Below are 13666 nucleotides of genomic sequence, written 5' to 3'. Positions count from 1 at the left end.
AGCTTAAGTAACCTGGAGCAAAATTCAACTGGAAATCAATACAGAAAATCTAAGAGAAAATATGAACATGTAAACATTATGAATGTGACCTTTGCACAAAATGTTAGCACAGCTTACAGCAGAGGGGGAGAGGAAGAAGACTCTTAAATAAATCCATCAGGCCCACAACACAAAACAAATCTACTTGGAAAGGCCAAAAAACATTTGCATTGCAGCTTCCCAGTACGATGCTCTCCCCAAGTCCCACACCTTTTCAAGTTCACCATTGCCCAAGGAATTCCTGTGGGTGTATTGAAGGCGGGAAGAAGCTTCCCTGCTAGCTGCACCGCTTTTATCTTGAACACCTGCAACAGAGGAAGGATGAGCGGTTACCCATTATATAATGCATGTTTCACACAAGCTACATGAAAGAAAGGTCTGCAGGGTGACGTGAGCTCGTGTGGGATAATCACAAGTGAAGTAAAGTTGATATATAAGAAGAATCAGAATTACCATATCGTCTGCTTTGGAAGTCACTGCAATATTCAAGCACTCACTAAAGTGGAAAGCTGCAAAGCGTCACTTCTAACTCCTCTCCCAAACTAGAAGACTTAAGAGTCTCCAGTGCAGATGATACTGCCCCCTCCTGGTGTACTTCAGAATCCTGAATCACCCTTAACTCAGTTGATGCTCTTGCGGGAAAGATGCTTTGATCTCAGCTGGAGCAGCAGTGGCGTAGGAGGTTAAGAGCTCATGTATCTAAACTGGAGGAACCGGGTTTGATTCCCTGCTCTGCCGCCTGAGCTGTGGAGGCTTATCTGGGGAATTCAGATTAGCCTGTACACTCCCACACACGCCAGCTGGGTTACCTTAGGCTAGTCACAGCTTCTCAGAGCTCTCTAAGCCCCACCTACCTCACAGGGTGTTTGCTGTGAGGGGGGAAGGGCAAGGAGATTGTAAGCTCCTTTGAGTCTCCTACAGGAGAGAAAGGGGGGATATAAATCCAAACTCTTCTTCTTCTTCTTCTTCTTTATAGCTGCATGTTGCAAAATCTGGATGATGACGATTACTGAGAATGCAAGGAAAAGTGCGCCAGCCTTCTAGATAAAATGCCTCTCCCCTCCCTGCTTCTCTATCTCACCCCTTCCCAAAAGATAGGGAGACAAGGAGAAAATGGACAGCCACCATTAAAGCTATAAACCCAAAGCCGCCATCCAAAACAATCTGTGGCACACGAGCTCCAGATTCTCTAACCAGCCTCCTAGGGCTCCCCTGCCTCCCACCAATCATGTGAAACCTGGTCTGGATTCAGTTTCATGTGGTGAGTTCTCCGGATACTCAACCCTGGTCACACTGATGGCATCTCACTGACAAGTCTCCATTTCTTTCCGTTTGTATCGCAAAGGTCAAGAATGTAGCTGGAATCAGGATGGAACTGAGAGGCACTTCCCACCCCAAAAAAGGTTCTCCGGGGAGCTCACTGAGGTTCCAATACAGCAAGGTTGGAACTGATCATTTGCTCAGGTGCAACAGAGTCTTTTCATTTATAATGTGGGATGGAGATGGACCTCAAAGGGGCCTGCACAAACCCACTCTCCCAGGCATGCCATTTCTTTGTCTGCACGCACCAAAGGAAGGAACTCCATCTCCTACTGCTTCAAGAAAGAGAAACACGCCTCCTTAAGTTGGAAGGCAGAGTCGGGCTGCAAAAGCAACTAGAGAGGCCAACATGACAGAGAAGCGTTAAGGAAGAGGGAAATTTATCCAGGGGTTGTTAAGAAACTTTAAAACACAAGACCAGTGATCAAAAGCTTAAACCTGGCCAGATAAAATCTAGACGTTTTCCCTAATAATTTTATGGGGTGAAATATGAGGAATCTGTGGTGTGTCAAGGTAAGGGTCACAGAGCCCTTCAGGGGTGGGCGGTCCATGAAATTTAAATTGTAAGTCAGTAAGTCAGTAAGTCAGTAAGTCAGTAAGTAAGAATTCAAAACATGTAGTGAAATATAAACATGACCAGATGGTCTCTCTACTCCCAACCTGACAGACTTAACTACTTGCAGAAGCCAATTGGGTTAGGGCCAGTACCGAGAGAGCGAAACAGAGAAAGAACAGTAGTTTTCATTTTATTCTAGGTTCAGAAAAAAAAAGATGAGGCCTATTTATAGGCATAACAACCTTCCTGGGCCCATTCATTTACAAAACTACAGCTGAATATGTAGGAGTGTAAAGAGAAGTTAGCACTAACGTTTTCCCTGGAGCGTAGACTTTTGAACATTAGTCTCCTAGCAAGGTTTTCATTCAACCCAGCCCTCTGGAGGCAAAATTATATCTCTGCTCCTTTCCCATTCTTGTCTGTCCTCCATAGAAAGGCAGACTCTGAGACTTGTGAAGTCTCCAGAGGTAGGACCTGAGAGATACAAGCACTATTTATCTAAATACTGTCACCCACACACATCTGACTCTCCACTCCTTTTGTGGATCCTGATTGGCTCTTTCACTCCCTAAAGTGGACTGGATTGGTCACAACCCCCCCCCCCCCCCAAAGGTATAGGACCTTCGCCTCTCCATCACAGCATCTTACCAGCTATTCTGCTGGTGAAATAGGAAGGAGAGGAGGGCTACTATCTATCAAGAAGGCTATGCTAAGAATTGAGGACAAATGTCAGCTAGGATGGGAGCTGCAGTGAAGACAGGAAATGAGATAAAATCAGGGGGAAAAGTTGATAAAACCCACATTTGGCCAGGCAACAGTGGCAAAGCTATTAAGCTACATCCAAAAGGCTGTGCCTTTTCTGCACCAAGCATCCCCCTTAATAAGCTGTCCTTAACCCAGATGCTGCACAGACAGCAGCTGTTTCTGGCAACCGGGGTGAGCTATATAAACTGAACAAGTCAACACAGATTTTCTCAGTTCAGTTGGGAGGGACAAGTAATTCCCAGTACATCAAAAGTCGCTGCCCCAAATTTCACATAGCTCCACTCTGGCTTCGGAGATTTAACTTTAAAGCAAGATGTTAAATACTTTGGCCAACACCAAAGTCCTGTGGCATTTCTGAACTTGTAAAGAGAATACGCAGGCTCGGCTATATCCTTTTGGTGACAATTACTTCTGTCAGCACGTAGCGGGGAAACAGCAAGGTCAGCAGCAAATGTTCACATTTCCATAAATAAATATATTGGCTTGCCTCTTGTCCTGAAAGGTAATAGGCTGCGAGCAGGCCCCCAATGAAGCGGATGTTGACTTCAAAGACAGACACCTCTGAATTCTTGGAAGAAGCGGAGAGAAAAAAGATGTTTCAGATATATGCTAGATGCTTGCACAGTATATATATGTTTAATGAATATTTATGCGTAAATATGTAAATTTAGGCTTAATAAAAAAAAATAGACAACCTGCGTGGTGTAGTGGACTCTAATCTAACTCAAATCTGGAGAACCAGGTTTGATTCCCCACTCCTCCACATAAAGAGCGGACTCTTATCTGGTGAACTGGACTTGTTTCCACACTCCTACATACCTGCTGGGTAACCTTGGGCTAGACGCAGTTCTTCGGAACTCTCTCAGCCCCACCTACCTCACAAAGTGTCTGTTGTAGGGAGGGGAAGGGAAATGAGTTCATAAGCCACTTTGAGTCTCCTTACAAGAGAGAAAGGGGGGTATAAATCCAAACTCTTCTTCTTAATACGTGCATTCATGGTGAAACTTGGTGTTTCCTTGATCCTTTTATAAATATTTTTGACTTGGCAGAAAGGACCTGACAATGGGGGTTTCAGCCTTCTTCCCCCAAGGCCAAATGCCAGACAAAAACAATCATCATTACATTTTATTTATTTATTTATTTATTACTCTTATATACCGCCCTCCCCTGGAGGGCTCAGGGTGGTGCACAACAAAAATAACAGACAGAGTACAGTTTAACAAATCAACAGCTATAAACAATATAGGCTCTATTCACATTAAAATGCTAACCCGCATCTATGAATACATTCCAAGTATTCAGTAATGCCATTTTCTAAGCGCTGAAAGGCAGGGGTGGGATCCAAACATTTTAGTAACAGGTTCCTATGGTGGTGGGATTCAAACTGTGGCGTAGCGCCAATGGGGCTGGGTGGGGCATGAAGGGGGCGTGGCCGGGCATTCCAGGGGCGGGGCATTCCTGGGCAAGGACACAGCCGCTGCGCCAGTCCTTGGACGGGAAACGAATGCACGCAGGCGCAGGCTGCCACGCACGCCGGTGCACCTCCTGCTAGACTGCTTCAAGTTCTGCGCACTACTGCTGAGAGGAGGGGCGTAACTAAGGCAAAAGTCACGTGGCAAAACCCCCTCTTGGCACACACAAATAATTAGTAACCTACTCTCAGGAACCTGTGAGAACCTGCTGGATCCCACCTCTGCTGAAAGGGCTTGTTCATGTACAGTCCCAAAATGATTGCAAGGTCTTACAAGGTCAGTGGCCAACTGACAGTTGTTTGCAAAGTGCTTGTGGATTAAAATCATTCACACTCTGTAACTGATACAGTACAAATTCAGGAGGCTCCCAGGAGAGTGCCTCGCTAGGCATTGGGAGATGGGTTCAGTTAAGGCAGTCTGGGGGCATCCAAAGAAATTGATGGGCAGGAATTCAGGATGGACAAAAGGAAATGCTTCATTACACGACGAGGGGCTGAAATGTGCCCGTTGCTCTCAGACGAAGTAGTGATGGCCACATACAAAAGTTTAAAAGGAGATTAGACAGATTCATGGAAGAGAGGTCCATCAGTAGCTTCTCGCCATGGTGACTAAAGGGAACCTCCTCTCTGAATAACACATGCCAGGAGGCAACATCAAGGGAAGGGCTTAGCTTCTATGACTTATTGTTAGACCTCCAAAGTAACTGGCTGGTTACTGTTTAAGTCAGGATGTTAAACTAAACAGACCTCTGAAGAGGACCTCTGAGTCGAAACGTGTCAGGTCAATCTTGGCTACATATTATGTGCCATCAGCTCAATCTTTGTTACAGTTAATGTGCTATTATTGTGTTTTCTGGTATTACTGGAGATGCAACTCTTGGATTTATATTTCCATTAAATTTCCACAATTTTAAATGGTTGGGAATGTTTTTAATATAATTCTTGTGAGTACACGGCAATACAAATATTTTGGTGTACACTTAAGGTTTTAATATTCCCTCAGCTTTTCTCAACCCTTTGATTCCAGGCTTATTTTATAGGTTGGGTTTGTGTTTCTCTTTTGTTTGTGAGTTGCTAAAACCACGAGACCATGGCCACACAGCCTGGGAAGCCCACAACAGCCAGAGCTATATGCTTTTATGTCAACTGAAGTCAACAGCCTTGGGTGGGTATAACTGTTTAGAATGGCACTGCTAGTTATTCAGGTCTCTTTTGGGGTGAACATTCTGATGCGGCCTTCTACATTTTTACAGCAAACTTGTGCCTTCGTATTATGGCAGAACTTTCAAATTTTTTGTATGCTCATTAGAAAGAAAATTGCCTTCAGTGAAACACACCAGTATCAAAGTATTCAAGCAGTCTTTTAGGGAACATGATGGAATGGACTCCCTGACCTTCATAAGAATTGAACTTCAGCCATGAAGACATACATAACATACTAGCAGTTATACTTACCACACTAAAGTCCAGATGATTGTCAATCCAGTCCTGCCCTTCCTTGAATTCATCATGAAGGCCCATAATGTAGAGCGTATCCAATGCATCCACTATAGTAGCACCCAGCTGTGAATTTCCTACAGGGCAAAAACCAGAATTTTTACCATACGTAGCTGTTTCACTGACAGGAAGCCTTTTCCCTTTGATGTCATCCTTATTACCCATTAGCTGGAGATGTGCTACACAACTAGTCAGTTCCTCCCAGTATGTATCAAAATGAATGTCAGACAAAGAATAAGAGACATAACAAATCAGCTTATTTTTCACTATATTTTCTGTGTTCTTTTCAAACAATTCAAACGATGGCAACTCCATTTCCAACCTGTGACTCTGCTGCCTCGTGTGATCAATCACTTCAATGTTCCATATAATGATTATCTATATAATTAATTCCCACATGTGCCCCTTGTCTGGGGATAGCTCAATCCACAGATGGGGCCAAGCTCACCCCCCGATAGATGTTTCTTCAAATTTGGGGTGCTCCCCAAGTTTGCAGAAACAACTGAAAACTTTTTTAAAAACCCAAAGGGTTTAATTCCCCCTGAATTTTTAAAAGGCATCTGCACTCTTCAGCCTCCATCACCCACCTGGGGCAGTGCTGGATGAGCTAACAATGAAACAGGGCTGGGAGGAGAAGGCCTCGCCGTGGTCGCCCACAGCAGCACCAGCCAAGTCGACAACAGAGTGGGACTGGGGTGGGGAGAAGACCTTGCCACGTCCGTCTGGAGCAGCCCTGGGCGAGCACGTAAGAGAGTAGAGTTGGGGCAGGGAGAAAACTTAGAGTCATGATGGGGGGAGGAGATAGGATTCCCCCCACAAGTTTTGCGGGGCCCCACGTATCATTAGTTGTTAAGTTGCAGCACACTTATGGCAACCCCTTACGGCATAGGTGTCAAACTCGCGGCCCTCCAGATGTTATGGACTACAGTTCCCATCATCTCCTGCCAGCATGATGCTGGCAGGGGATGATGGGACCTGTAGTCCATAACATCTGGAGGGCCGCGAGTTTGACACCTATGCCTTAGGGTTTTCAGGGCAAGAGAATTCAAAACTGGGTTGGCATTGCCTGCCTCTGCACAGCAACTGTGGTGTTCCTCAGTAGTCTCCCATCCAAATACTAACCAGGGCCGAACATGCTTAGTTTCTAAGACCTGACAAGATTGAGGCAGCCTGGCCCATCCAGGCTGCCTTAATGAAGGCTTTTCAACAGAAGGTATTGAGACCAGAGCGGAGGATCAGGCCAGATTCTCTACCCTGGAGAGCCAGTTCCTATACAGCAGGGCATTAAGGATTTTCTGTAGCCTTTTTAGAAAAGGATTTTTTTTTTGGAAAAACAAGATTAGGGACCACTGCGAACGTTTCATGAAATCATTCAACGACCGGGGAATGGCAGCTCATGTGCATATTGTTTATGTCAGTTTGTTGTTGTGAGTCCTTTGTAGACGGACAATTTGGTTTCGGAATCTTCGTGTAAATTATCACACAATAATAAGCCTGTGTAAATGCTGTTTATGTTGTAAAGTCTAACACAGTATAAAAGCTTATATTCTAACTGTTTAATTGTTAAGGGAAATCAGGGTTTCCACAGGGCCAGTAAGACGGACCTGTTCCGCCAGGCATTTTGGCCAGCCTGGTTAAATACATCACTGCCATTTCATCTGGCCTCCCATGGGCATAATGGTAGGGAGGGTGAAACGCCATCGGATGCTGTATGGTTCCGGGTTTTATTGCTGCTAATCAGTTTTATGTTACGTTTTTAAGCTGTTTTTATCATTGTTGCTCACCGCTCTGAGCCCCTAGGGGGAGGGCAGCTTAGAAATCAGATTAGATAGGAAGATGGGAAGATAAAAAGATAAAAAGATGATAGACAAAAGATGATAGATAGATAAAAGATAGATAAAAGGAAGATGGATGGATGGATGGATGGATGGATGGATGGATGGATGGATGGATGGATGGATGGATGGATGGATGGATGGATGGATGGATGGATGGATGGATGGATGGATGGATGGATGGACGGATGGATGGATGGATGGATGGATGGATGGATGGATGGATGGATGGATGGATGGATGGATGGATGGATGGATGGATGGATGGATGGATGGATGGATGGATGGATGGATGGATGGATGGATGGATGGATGGATGGATGGATGGATGGAGTAGACTATTAGAGATACTGGTACGACAGTGCCATTAGCCATAAAGGTGCTTGCTTGGATTGCTAACCTTTGAGCAACCTACCACACTTTCATTATGGTTAATGAAGATCATGACAGTGAAAAGAACAAAATGAAAAAAGCCATTTGCTGATATTAAAGCCTTCAGGCGAATGTCACAGCCACAGTTTCCTCTAACCAGAGAAGACGGATGATATTTTTCCCAATCTTGGCACATTACTATGACTCTAAAAGAGTCTCTGGCAACACAAAGGTTTTAACGCAGTCTCCACACACACTGCCTGTGAGTGATTGTGCAAATTAAAAAAACCGCTATGCTACAAATGACAAAAGTTATACCATCTAGTTATTCATCAATTCCAAAAGGAGAACATCATTCTAAAATGCTGCAATACTAAACAATAAAATGAAACACAATACGATTTTGGAAGTTATTACAAAACAGAGGGAACTATATGGATTGTAATCAAAAAGTATTGAGGTGTTTTGGTAACAAAACGTTTTCAATTCCCACCCCCCTCTTTACCACGACATATGTCCGCATTCACCCCCTTGAAAAGATCACTGGGTGCCATTACATGTTTTCCCCTTTGGGGGGAGTTAGTTGTTAAATTGATACTTCATAGCTTCACAGCTTCGTGCTGCGATTTTCTACACCTCGTATGATGGATGCTTCAAAGAGTAAGTTCCGCAAAATTTAAAGAAACACAACAGAATAATGAAAACGAAAATGAACAGGCAAAGGGTGAGCTTAACGATGTGATAAAATGGCACTGAGGAAGTTTGGGGGCGGCACAGAGACGTGGACGCAGTAAACAGATCGCACAGTAAGCGAAGCCATTTTGAAATCATTTCAACCAAAAGATCATTTTAACAGGGATTCACTAAAACTCATGTTTTGAGTCTGGAAATAAAATGTTTTCGGAACCAAAATGGAGGGGGAGAGACAATGTGAACTCCGTGAAGGAAGAAAAATTATATCTTTATTATGGGCACAGACCGTTTTATTTCCTGCCTCACAACATTTTGAAAGGATTGTGCAGAAAGGGCCATTGTTCTGCCAACCTGCACATAATCTCTCTCAGTCATTTCACATGGACATTAGAAATTATGGCAGAGAAGACAGAACTCTGTTGCCATCCTCCCCATAAATCACATACAGTAGCCTCTCAGCCTCACCTTCTAAAAGCAGTAAGACAGATAACCACTACTTACCCTGGCTAGGCCTATCCTGCCTGACAATCCCAGGAAGTTATATTGGTCAATAGTATCTGAAGCCACCAAGACAGTTTTCGAGGTTATTCATGCTGGTTCACAGTAGGACAGTTAGACTGGAACCTTAGAAGCCAACAAGATTTTCAGGGTGTGAGCTTTTGAAAGTCAAAACTCCCTTTGTCTGATGAAGGGTGCTTTGACTCTCAAAAACTCATACCCCCAAAACCTTGTTGATCTCTGAGGTGAGACTGGACTTGAATCTAGCTGTTCTAAAGCCACCAAGAGGCTCAAAAGCACTATTACCATATAAATACAATCCAGCAAAATTACCATGGCCGCATCAGTTGCATAACCATGCAGGAGACCAGGCTGAAAAGGAGACCAGGTCATGATCAGCCCCTGTTTGATCCTGCCATATCTCCTGCGTCCTGCCTGGGATGTGGGGACCTGTCTCTTCTCATCCCCCCTCCCTACTGTGCTTATGTTTTTTTGCTTTGCTTCTCAGACCATGCCTTATCAGCTCATTAGACACCTGCTGTTGTAGCTCTGACACTAGCGTGGAAGGTAGGTTGCTTTGACCCCGGGAAAAGGTGGTTTCTTCTTCTCTGGACTGTGGGACTGGAAGGGTGCCATCCCCCCTTGGCAACTGGTAATCAGGGGTGGGGTGATGTGACGTGGGGGGTGACGTAGGCTATAATGGTGGTTGCAATATTGGCTATGCTTAGTTCTGGTAACAGAAGTCTAAATACTTATCCCTGATGCTGTTTCTGTATTTGGTTGGTTTCTTTATTATGAAACAGCATCACGGATAAGCATTTAGACTTCTATTGCCAGAACAAAGCATAGTTTTGTTTTTGAACAGTCAAGGGGTGCAACACACCATCAGGTTTATGGAGAAAGGCCTGAAGTAGTACAGTTTGCTTGAACCTCTTGCCTAAAGATAAATTAGATACTGAGTGGAAGCTATGCAAACTTCCAAGGCTAACCGCCTCCTTCAGAACTTAGGTAGAGGGCCCAACCACAAGTTCGCAACCAGAGTGGCCAATGGGAGGACCACACTTCTCCCAGGATTCTGTCTAGATGATCACCTATAACTAGCTGCAACGAAACAGTACTGATATCACAACTGTATTGACGACTGTAGTCCAGGATAGAGCAAATACAAATGAAATCTACAAAGTGTTTAACAATCTTGTCACAATGAGCAGCTGAAGGAAGCTGGAATGTAGAAGGCCCAAACCACTCAACACAGCAACCTTTCAAGATTATGTACCTCTCCACCAACAGTAAATTTTACCTGTAATCGATTATGAGAATGAATCCAAAATAGGCAAGGGGGATACATTCCACAATTTTGCCTCCTGTGGATCAACCCTTCCTTACTGTCTGATTGAATTGCTTTTCATATTTTATAATCCACCTTGAGTGAAAAAATGGTCTAGAAATACAAATTAAATAATGCTGTAATTTACAGCAAAACAAACACCTGCTCACAATCTGCACAACATTTGTGTTGCTACGGGGAGAGGAGTTCCTTTTTCTAAAAGGGTCCATTGAATACTTACTGTGAAGGGTCTTTCTACTGTAGGTAAGGGGGACATCTTAGATGGGTGTCTTCACCACCAATAGCAAGGAGGCAGGAAATAGTTCCAAACTTTGCCGCGTCAGTTCCCTTCCCTGATCTCGAGGCCATTTTAGTTCAGTATTTACAGCAGAACAAACACCTTCTGCTCACAATCTGCACAACATTTGTGTTGCTACAGGGAGAGGAGTTCCTTTTTCTAAAATGAACTGTTCCTTTGGAAGCACCCATTAATGCCTCTTTGTTTGCTTTCAAAAGAAGAATATATCTTTCAATTCCCCTTGTAGGTTTCTGTTCCACCTCTATGTGTACTCTGTTGCAACTTCTGCCCTTGCAGAGGTTGTTTTTTTTTAATTAAGTTACACACTATAAGCTACTTTAGCAGGAAGGTTTGGAAAGCTATTGCTTGCCTGTGAGAATCTGCAAAATGAAATTCTCAAATTTGATAGAACCTCCATTCCTGCCTCTCTGCTCTTCACATTTCTCTTTTGATCGAAATGGAATGGATTCAACATGACTCCAAACGCCTAAAAAGAGGGAAAGAACCACGGACTTGATTTCAAGGAGAATTCCTTTAACTATGCTACCTAACATGACTTTGGTGGAAAGACCAGCTGTTCAAAGCGGAGGCAGAAGAGGCAGAAGCAGGAAAAGGAGAAAATGAAAGGCAATTAGCAGAATGACAATCCTAGTACGCTCGGGATACAGAGCTGAAGTCTGTTCTTTTCCCTTTCCCCAGCATGGTGCGGTGAGCGGACTCTAATCTAGAGAATGAAGTGTGATTCCCCACTCCTCCACATGAGCAGCAGATTCCAATCTGGAGAGCTGGGTTTGATTCTCCACTCCTCCACATGAGTGATGGACTCTAATCTGAAGAATAGGGTTTGATTCCCCATTTCTCCGCATGAGCAGGAGACTCTAATTTCGGGAACTGGGTTTGATCGCTCCATCATATGAAGCCTGCTGGGTGACCTTGGGCCAGTCACAGTCCTCTCAGAACTTTCTCAGCCCCACCTACTTCACAAGGTGTTGTAAGGAGTGGAAAAGAAGGTGATTGTAAGTTGCTTCGAGACTCTTTCAGGTAGAGAGAAGCAGAGTATGAAAACAACTCATCTTCAGCAGTGGCGTAGGAGGTTAAGAGCTCGTGTATCTAATCTGGAGGAACCAGGTTTGATTCCCAGCTCTGCCACCTGAGCTGTGGAGGCTTATCTGGGGAATTCAGATTAGCCTGTACACTTCCACACTCCCACACACGCCAGCTGGGTGACCTTGGGCTAGTCACAGTTTTCGGAGCTCTCTCAGCCCCACCCACCTCACAGGGTGTTTGTTGTGAGGGGGGAAGGGCAAGGAGATTGTAAGCCCCTTTGAGTCTCCTGCAGGAGAGAAAGGGGGGATATAAATCCAAACTCTTCTTCTTCTCTTCGTCATCTTCATCTCCAAACTTGACCAACGGTCTCCAAAACTGAGCTACTCAGGTTTTCAGTTCAGGAGGCCCGACCTTAAAGAGGCAGTAACTCGTAGCCACAGGACAACTCTTGTGCCTGGAAGCCTTTGATGATGTTTAAAGATATGCCAATCAGTTCCAATGCAGGCTCCAAAAGGTACGTTCTCCATACAATCACCTCCCTTTCTCAGCCCTCATTACTGGGCTAAGTCACACCAAAGTAGAGCATATTTGACATTACATTATCAAGTTGTGGGCAATGGCAACCTTTGTGAGGTGGCCTGGCTCCAAGGAAGAGCCTTCTGACAGCACAAGGAGACTGAATGACATCTGATGTCACAAGAGCAGTGATAAGACCCCACTCCCAATCAGCAATGGTGTCTCGAAATCCAGGAGGAGAAGGAAGGGCTCCTCATGGGATAAGGAGGGTTGGCATGCAAACAGAAAGGGAAGCAGGAGTCGATCAGCTAGGAGAGAGCTGGCACAATAGCAGAAAGGGGTGGAGCCTGTCTCCATGGTTAGCTAGTTGGCCTAATTATGTAACAAAGAAGGTTGAGGTAAAGCAAGGCTAGCAGGAAATCCTGCCATATAGTGAGCAGATTTGGTCCCCAGGGGCCAAAGCCTCATTCATGGACATAAGGGAAGAGCAAGGGACAGATTCTCTTTTCCATCAAGCGAAGGAGGAAGAACACAATGAAATTTACTAACAAAGATGGAGGAAGACTCTGGAAGACCAACGCCCAAACTGGCAAGCTTGCTCCTCCTCCTCTTCATTAGCTCACAAGCAGCGGCTGTGACCCCTGGAATCATCCACGTCAGCTCTGAAAAAGGAGGAGATTACTGCTTCCTCTTCCCTTCACAGTGGATGTCATTGAGTAACAAGGATAAAAAAGTCCAACGCCTTGATCTTGAGGTATCAACTCAGAGCCTCACTTATGCAGCCACGTGCTGCCTTCCATCCTTTTTTGGGCAGGCCGACTCTGACGGCGGTGGATTCAGCACCAGAATTGCTTCTGTGAGGGAGGGCCACTGCAACCTCTACGAAAACGCCAAACTCCGACAAATCAACAGAACCCAGGGGCTGCTGACTCTTGGCGGAGATGCTCCATCTCTCGCAACAGACCGGAGAGCTGCCTATAACTGGGGTCACTGTGAGGAGGTCACTCTCCCAGGAACTCTGCTCAGTGATGAGGAGATTCTCAATTTGCTGTTCACCAAGTTGCTAAAGGACTTACTGTACAAAAGCGGGGCCATCTATCTACTGGCAACGGCCATGGTGACCATAGGAAGCTACTGGGCAGGAAGCGCAGAGAGGGGGGAAAAACAAGATGCTGAAGATAGCTTTGCTGAAATAACAATCGACTTCACAAGTACTTGCACGAGAATGGCCCCTTTCGTGCTCCTTGCCGTCTACTGCTTCCACGATTACTTAACATACGGACTAACTGGCGTTTTCTGCCTGTGTGCGTCTTGCAGCCTATACAGCTGCTTGACTCCATCTGTGAGCCACATCCCATTTGGAAAACATGCAATCCGTGTGCCGTATTTTCACAAATGTCTGGAGATCAGAAGATTGCTCCTTGCAGCGCTC

At 44.9% G+C, this 13666-nt stretch overlaps 1 protein-coding gene across 1 annotated transcript in view; it reads right to left on the bottom strand.

Annotated features, from left to right (window-relative positions):
• MAN1A2 (mannosidase alpha class 1A member 2) overlaps nucleotides 1-13666 on the bottom strand; it is a 66299-nt gene that overhangs the window by 13200 nt on the left and 39433 nt on the right. Inside the window, exons 4-6 of the mRNA XM_048482791.1 lie at nucleotides 5607-5725; nucleotides 3168-3248; nucleotides 250-344 (exon numbers count right to left, since the gene is read on the bottom strand). Coding sequence (XP_048338748.1) covers nucleotides 250-344; nucleotides 3168-3248; nucleotides 5607-5725 — 295 coding nt within the window. The remainder of the gene's footprint in view (nucleotides 1-249; nucleotides 345-3167; nucleotides 3249-5606; nucleotides 5726-13666) is intronic.

The sequence above is a fragment of the Sphaerodactylus townsendi genome, unplaced genomic scaffold, assembly GCF_021028975.2.
Source record: "Sphaerodactylus townsendi isolate TG3544 unplaced genomic scaffold, MPM_Stown_v2.3 scaffold_23, whole genome shotgun sequence".
Classification (NCBI taxonomy): domain Eukaryota; kingdom Metazoa; phylum Chordata; class Lepidosauria; order Squamata; family Sphaerodactylidae; genus Sphaerodactylus; species Sphaerodactylus townsendi.
The sequence above is the reverse complement of the archived record's forward strand: the minus strand, read 5'-3'. Positions and strand labels throughout refer to the sequence as shown.